Below are 7,319 nucleotides of genomic sequence, written 5' to 3'. Positions count from 1 at the left end.
TTCCAGGGTCCAATTAACTGCAGAATGGTTCAAACTTTTTAATATATAAAAACGTGTCCTGATCAAGCACCACTATTTATGAAGCTTAATAACACGGAAAATATTAGATGCAATACTAAAATTTTGTGAACCTGTGAAAGTTCGAAAATTTTCTAAACTATCTGCAACTTCGAATGTGTTGTGAATGTTTAGAAATTTCCAACTCGCGCAAACTTCGTCAAAAAAAAATCAATTAATCAATCAACATTCAAATCTAAGCATTTAATTATTCCTCTTCTGTGCCTCATTCATTCCTTTTACTAAAAAATTGAATGAAAACCTCGGAAACAATCGCAAGTCAAGCCGGCCAGTATTCAAGCCTTGCATACTCATCTGCTATTTATGCAAAGTGCTTCTGCTGACAAATCTGCAATTTTAATCAAATTCTCAAAATATGAATTTGCCTCGTCGATGATTGAAAATTAAATCAGCAGATTTCCAGGCTTGTTTGGTTGCGATTGGTCACCCTAAGCGTGACTGAGCTTATATTTCACTCAAGATGTCGCCAGTAACCTCTTCACCTATGATTAAAAATTATATCAAGAATCGGATGATTCATGGGTTTATGGTTGTTTTGGGGCCAATAGCAACAACATATGCTAAAGATCTGGCACCAATATAACGCTTAATTAACCGCAAAAACATCAACATGTTGCCCAAATGAATGAAATTCATTGGGTTCCGCAGAATTGGATGATTTTTCCCGTTAATCTTATTTTTTGTTTTTTTTTCCTCATTTAGTGGAAGTTCTATGACGATGAGTACAATGACCTGCTAGGAACGGTAGGTTTGAGTAGAATTGTTCTGATCTAAGGGCTGATTTGCACCTATTGACTGTAATATACACAAATGCGTACTTTTTTACCGATTAAGTGACTAGGGGTCAAGGTTTAGTTGGACGGGGTAAATACTGCAGTAATGTACAGTTTTACTTCCATTTGTACAGAGCTTTCCTTATTTATTGCAGTTTAAACGGTCTTGAAAAATGTCCAATCACTCACAAACTAAACCAGTTTAAGGGCTGAAATTTTTCGCATTTATGGAGGACGATTTCGTGGAGAAGTGTGCAAAAATTCATTCAATTTCAAATTTTAATCAATGTCCAAAAAATAGTGAAAAGCTGGGTTATTTCGAAATATGTCTCAATCTGCAGCGCTGTTTTCAAAAATGCACAACTTTCAAACTTTAGCAGATACAATCCTGACAATTTGCACCCTTATAGAGGAGGACTTCGTTAAGTCATCTGCAACGTTTCAATTCCTTGGTAGTTCTGATTAATTTTCAATAGATTTTTGTTCTCAAAATTTGAGATTTTATCCTAATCATGCACCCACTGCCTCTGAAGCTGCAGGGCGCTTAAAACCTTAGAGATAGAAACTTGAACAAATTTTCAAGTAGTTGTGTGCGCTAATTGAATTTCCAAAAATTATTAATTATTCAAAATCTGAAAACGTGCCCCAACTATGCACCACTGTCTCAAAAAATGCCTAACTTTTAAACCTTGAAAGTGAAACCCTGCAGATTTGGCACATTTCTAGATCAAGACTTCTTCTAGAAACGCACAAACTTTCCATAAATTTCGAGCCCCAGTTAACTTGCTGGAATCTTCTGAATTTCCTGTGAGCTAATTCAATAAATAAGGAAACTCACTGTACAATTTCGCCCTTCAATTGTCTAATAAGTTTTTTTTTGTTTAGTCCCGAAAGTTCTATGAGAACGAGTACAAAGATTTTCTAAAGCGGGTACGTTGCCGAATTTTTTCTCTTTTAGGCACCAGTAATGCACATATGTAAATACATTCCATCCCACCGCATTAAACTGTAGCAGTTTGACGAGATTTTAATGTTTTTTTTCGTATTTAGTCCGACTCCCCCCAGGGTTATAATGAAGGTTCCGTAGAGTCTTATGAGGACGAGTACGATGATTTCTTAGGAGCGGTATGTTTCAACCAAACTATTCAACGCACCTGCAATTCTGTACATATGCAAATATATTCACTGGATTTAGTTGATAATAATGAAAATTCGTAGTTTGGTAGATTTGTTTTTGTGATATCAATGTGCTTTTGTGACTCGTTGATGGAGGAAGCGAACAGGGGGCAGTTGAAGTGGTTCAGATTCAATCACATCAATGTTAGTTGCACATTTTCCCCAGTGAAATTGGTCTAATCAGTGGCTTTTCCTTATGCCCACGGACTAAAGCAAAGTCGCTTAACCCAAGAGTGAGTCAAGCAGGTGAACCCGAGAAAATTACTCACTGGTTCTGAGAAATTTCTGCCGAATATGGGAAATGTTAAGTAGGCGGCATTTTACGTTTTTTCTTGTTTCATTCATTGACTGAATCATTCCATCTTGGAGAAAGGCGCACCTTGATCAACCGGAGGGTCAAGAGTATGTTGCGTCAGCAACTTATGCTTGATTAAGTAGCAAAATTTACATTCCATATCCGAAAACTGCAACTAGATCGGCAGTTCGTTGGTTAGTGGAACCTTCCAGAACGTTTCCATTAAAAAATGGTAGAACTGAGCCAAAGAATGGTGGGTAAACTGGCAGAACTGTGATTCATTTCGGAAGTAGTTGAAATGCAAACCAACACACCGATATGCATTGATTTGAAACTGTGTGAAACATGATTTTCGAACAAAGGAATCGACCAATGATTGAATCGCCTTTCATTAGCGCTTTCAATGCATTTGATGTATGGCCATTAAAAAGATGCAGCCGGAATATTAATTTGATCATCGATTATCATCGATTAATGCTACAGAGGAATTTTGCAAACAGTCCGAAGAAGAGACAGGAAATTTTGCGCAGACGATCAGAAATAGATCAGCCAGAGTGTCTTGAAGAATCCAGGAAGCTGTTGGAGGTTGTTTTTGTGTGATTTAGTGACCATTCTAGCTCTAGGCCATTTGAATTGGTTTCAATGTTTAGAACGAGCAAATCGGCAAATTAATATTGTGGTATGGTTGTGGTTGAAGGACGCCACTTCCTCTGGTATAATTAATACTTTGTCGATGCATCTATTTGGAATTGGTTGCTGATGGAAAAAATCACTACTCGTCAATTTAAATAGATGCAGGGCATAAACTTTCCATATTTATGTGATGGGATTTACTTGATAACTTTATGAAACTTTTTTATAAATAAAAACGCTGATTTTGGTTTTGTGCAATTTTTAAACTTATGTGTCGTTAACATGCACCACTGTTAATGTAAATTCACAGCTCGAAAACTGTATGAGGTGGAGGACTGAGATTTTTTATATGTATAGGAGTAGACTCATATGAAAAAGGCTCAGAGTGTCATTAAAATCTGAGCACCTGCTGATTTTCTAGAACTTTTTAAAGTGACTGTTGTTTAAAGACGTGCTATAATCACAAACGGCTGTTAAAAAATTGACAACTAACTAATCACAACAGTGTCACGGTTGATTTTTTACAAACTTATAGCAGAAGACTCAGTTGCTAATTGTACAAAATTTCATTAAACCACAGCTACCCAGTGGGTTTCTAGAATTTTTCCAAAAGTCTGCTGTTTGAAAACTTGTATCAATGATTCAGCACGGTTCCGAAAAATTACACCTCGCAAACTTTCACAGATGCGAACGGAATATTTTGTACATGTATAGAAGAAGACCTGTTTGAAAAATCTGCAAAGTTTGGTTAAATGTCTCGCACTGATTGAGTTTCTAGAAATTTCCAAAGTGACTGTTGTTTAAAGACTTGCTATAATCACAAACAGCTGTTAAAAAATTGATAACTAACTACCTTCAACAGTGTCACGGTTGAATTTTTGAAAACTTATAGCAGAAGACTCAGTTGCCAATTGTACAAAATTTCATTAAACCACATCTACCCAGTGGGTTTCTAGAATTTTTCCAAAAGTCAGCTGTTCGGAAACTGGTATCAATGATTCAGCACGGTCCCGAAAAAATAGAGCTCGCAAACTTTAACAGGTGCGAACGGCATATTTTGTACATATATAGAAGAAGAGCTGTGTGATAAATCGGCAAATTTTCGTTAAATTTTCAGCACTGACTGAGATTTTAGAAATTTTCAAATTGTCTGTTATATAAAAACCTGTTCTTCTGATGCACCACTGTATCAGTAAAATCGTGTACTGTAAAATCGCACAACCCACATACTTTAAAAGATCTGGATTTGAAATTTTGCATCTACATAGAAGATGGTCAATTTTCGAACCGACTACTCGTTAAACGCCTATAAACTTTTTTGTCGTTGAAAAAAGAAAAATATTCCGCTATTTCAAAATGTTCCATAATCATAGCCGACTATTTCTAGAAATTCACAACTCACAAACTTTAACAGATACGGAGTTGCAACTTTATTCTTTTACAGAAGAACGTTGATCTGAAAAGCAGTCAAATTTTGAAGAGTTTTCAAGCTTTTGTTCAATTTTTATAATTTTTCAGTTACATTTATTGAAAGAAGTGAGACATACAACATTTTCTTTGAAAAATTCGGAATTTTAACACTCACAAAACGAGAATAATAAATAATTCCATAAGACAAACTTACAAAGTGTCAATAAATTGCAAGCATCGGTGGAATTTCTGGAAATTTTGAAACTCTCTGAAACATAGAAACAAAAATATCTCAATTGTACGTCTTAAAAAAATCAGAACTGGTTTACTAAAACCGCACCGGAGGTGTAATTTTGGTGGATTCTATAAAACCTCGTTGATGAGACGCACAACATTCTGAGATATTTTAAAAACCTGTAAAACTTCTAAAAATGTTTAGTTTTATGTAAAAAAAATACAAAATTATCCCAAACATGCACTACTTTCAGTTGAGAAACAGATAGAATTTAAATAAATTTAAAGAATCTGTTGAACTTCCAAAAATATTTAAACTATCTGCATTTTATGTACAAATCCGAAACTAAAATACGGATTGCCCTGAAATGTTGTACACTTATGGAGCAAGTCTGACCTGCTGAACGTGGACAATTTGAGTAAATTCCAAGCATCAGTTAAATTTGTCCAAACTTTCGGTAATTTAAAAACAAGCATGTCTCAATCAAGCGCCACTAAATTTAAAAATTGGAAACTCTCAAAAAGGACTATAAATTGTAAGCATCTGTTGAACTTCTGGAAATTTTTCTGCAATTTTCAGGCAAACTTGTCCCAATCATGCTCTCTTTAAACATGCACAAAAAATCAAATTTAAATTGTGCATCTGAAGCTTGAGTATGGTCGAGCTTAAACTACTCAACTTTTCCTACTACAACTAGAACCAGTCCTTGTGTACTAGAAATTCCATTTTCACCCAAATTACCGAAAAACTCTGCCAAGGTTGTGTTATCTGTTAAACAATATCCAACATTGCAACATTTCACTGATAAACACCTACTATCAGACGAGGTGTAACTGGGCTTTCTGGGATTTCAGCTCTTTGAAATGTGAATATTTATTCTAGATAGCGCTGATTTGTAAATAGACCTGCCTGTTGTTGTTCAAGGGGCTTTGGATATATACTTTTTTATCTGTCTGCTAACTAGAGTTTTTCTTCTAGCTCTACCTGTCCCAATACGGATACTTGGGACCAGTCAAAGCCAATTCCAGTCAACTTTTGGACGAAAGCAGCTTCAGGAAAGCAGTTGAGGATTTCCAAAGCTTTGCAGGCCTCACTGTTACCGGTAGGTTTTCAGCTATATTTTGGTCACCTCCAGCATGATTTTTCTCAGCCGCAACCTGCGGGAAATAATGTTGAATCACCTTGTACAATGGGTTAAGGTTGCCACCAGCATCAATTATTGCCCATTGCACAACTATGTGTGTGATGCTGGTGCATGCCTGAATAATTCAATAAATTTCGATAAAAATTGCGCAAAACTAACAGGCTGTGAATTTGTAGGCGAACTGGACGACCAGACTATGGAAACTATGCAACTGCCCCGATGTGGAGTCAAAGACAAAGTTGGCACTGGCGACAACAGAGCGAAGCGATACGCTTTACAAGGTAGAGCTCAGAGTTCAATTATTTTGCTTTTACGACGACAATAAAAAATTAATCCATCGATAATTGCGGATTTACATCCCGACGGTTTAATATGCGCTTAAACAATAGTCGCCTGATAACCTCGACTAACTGAAATCATCAACAAGCATTGAATAATTCTTCATGGAATTAAGTCGTTCTTCTCCTCATTTAAGTCACTGAAGAATTTCGGTTGATTCTTCAAACATATGTCACATGCGAGTGACTAACAGCAACCAAAGGCTTTGCCCTGTTCTGGCAGACGATGCAATTCTTCAGAGCGACGTGATCCGACTGTTGAAGTCGTCAAGCTTTGTTAACGCTACACATTGTTTATTAGGCAGCAGATGGAAGGTGAAGAACCTGAGCTACAAAATCTCCAAATACCCGCCAAAGCTGAAGCGCAAAGAAGTGGATGCGGAAGTGCAAAGAGCCTTCAATGTCTGGTCTGGATACACGGATCTCAGCTTCACTCCTAAGAGCGGCCAGGTTCACATTGAGATCCGATTTGAGACTGGGGAACATGGAGATGGCGATCCGTTTGATGGGCCTGGAGGCACTTTGGCACATGCCTATTTTCCGGTGAGTTTTCCACGATGTTCCCTTTGGGGACAGAAATAGAACAATGGAATGCTGCTTGCAGAAACCCCCAAGTAGACGCTTGCTCTTAGTTGGATGTTTTATAGAGCGCTTGCGTTCAGTTATTTCAAAAATTTGCCGTGTTTGTATTTGTAAAAAAGCCCATTGTTGTGTTATATACACTTGTCTGGACTGATATGACTTGATCACCGGCCAAAATGCGTAGAAAGTAACGAGAAATTGGGCAAAAACCCCCAAACTTTCACGCTTTTGCTTCTAGCTTTTTAGAGGTTAGGATTTACCAGTGAAACCTAATTGACGAAATGTAGCCGTCGATATTCTCCATCTAAAAGGTCATTAGGACCGAATGGATATTTTTAGACCTTTCTGATATAGGCGATTTTAAAGTGGGACGATGAAGTAAGTATCGCCTTTTTATCTTAAATTTTTTAAAGGTTAGGAATTTGGATTAAGACTGGTTTGCAAAACGCAAGTATTTGAATCGCTCTATCGAAAAGTTCCTTACGGCTACTCAGCTATTTTCAACCGTTTTGGAGATATTCAGGTTTAAAAACGTGCGGTGCCTCTTTGAGGGGCAAAGTCCTAGACAAATTCACTATTTTTTGTCCAAAATTATAGCTTTTCAAGCGACTTGAACGCGCATCCCAAAACTATACTTGTCGCTGATTTAGATTAT

The 7,319-nt window shown here is 36.9% G+C and overlaps 1 protein-coding gene across 4 annotated transcripts in view; it reads left to right on the top strand.

The window, feature by feature from the left end:
- LOC109542402 (matrix metalloproteinase-14) overlaps positions 1-7,319 on the top strand; it is a gene marked incomplete at its 3' end in the record, with an annotated part of 31,907 nt that overhangs the window by 16,674 nt on the left and 7,914 nt on the right. For 2 of the 4 annotated variants that reach the window (XM_048662591.1, XM_019911620.2), the window contains 4 exon segments: positions 781-822; positions 5,579-5,702; positions 5,921-6,025; positions 6,384-6,625. In XM_048662591.1, coding sequence (XP_048518548.1) covers positions 781-822; positions 5,579-5,702; positions 5,921-6,025; positions 6,384-6,625 — 513 coding nt within the window. 4 annotated transcript variants of the gene reach the window in all.

This window comes from Dendroctonus ponderosae, unplaced genomic scaffold (genome assembly GCF_020466585.1).
Source record: "Dendroctonus ponderosae isolate FM_Combo_2020 unplaced genomic scaffold, Dpon_F_20191213v2 Dpon_F_20191213_11, whole genome shotgun sequence".
NCBI classification, from domain to species: domain Eukaryota; kingdom Metazoa; phylum Arthropoda; class Insecta; order Coleoptera; family Curculionidae; genus Dendroctonus; species Dendroctonus ponderosae.
Note: the sequence above shows the minus strand (reverse complement) of the source record. Positions and strands in the feature narration are given on the sequence as shown.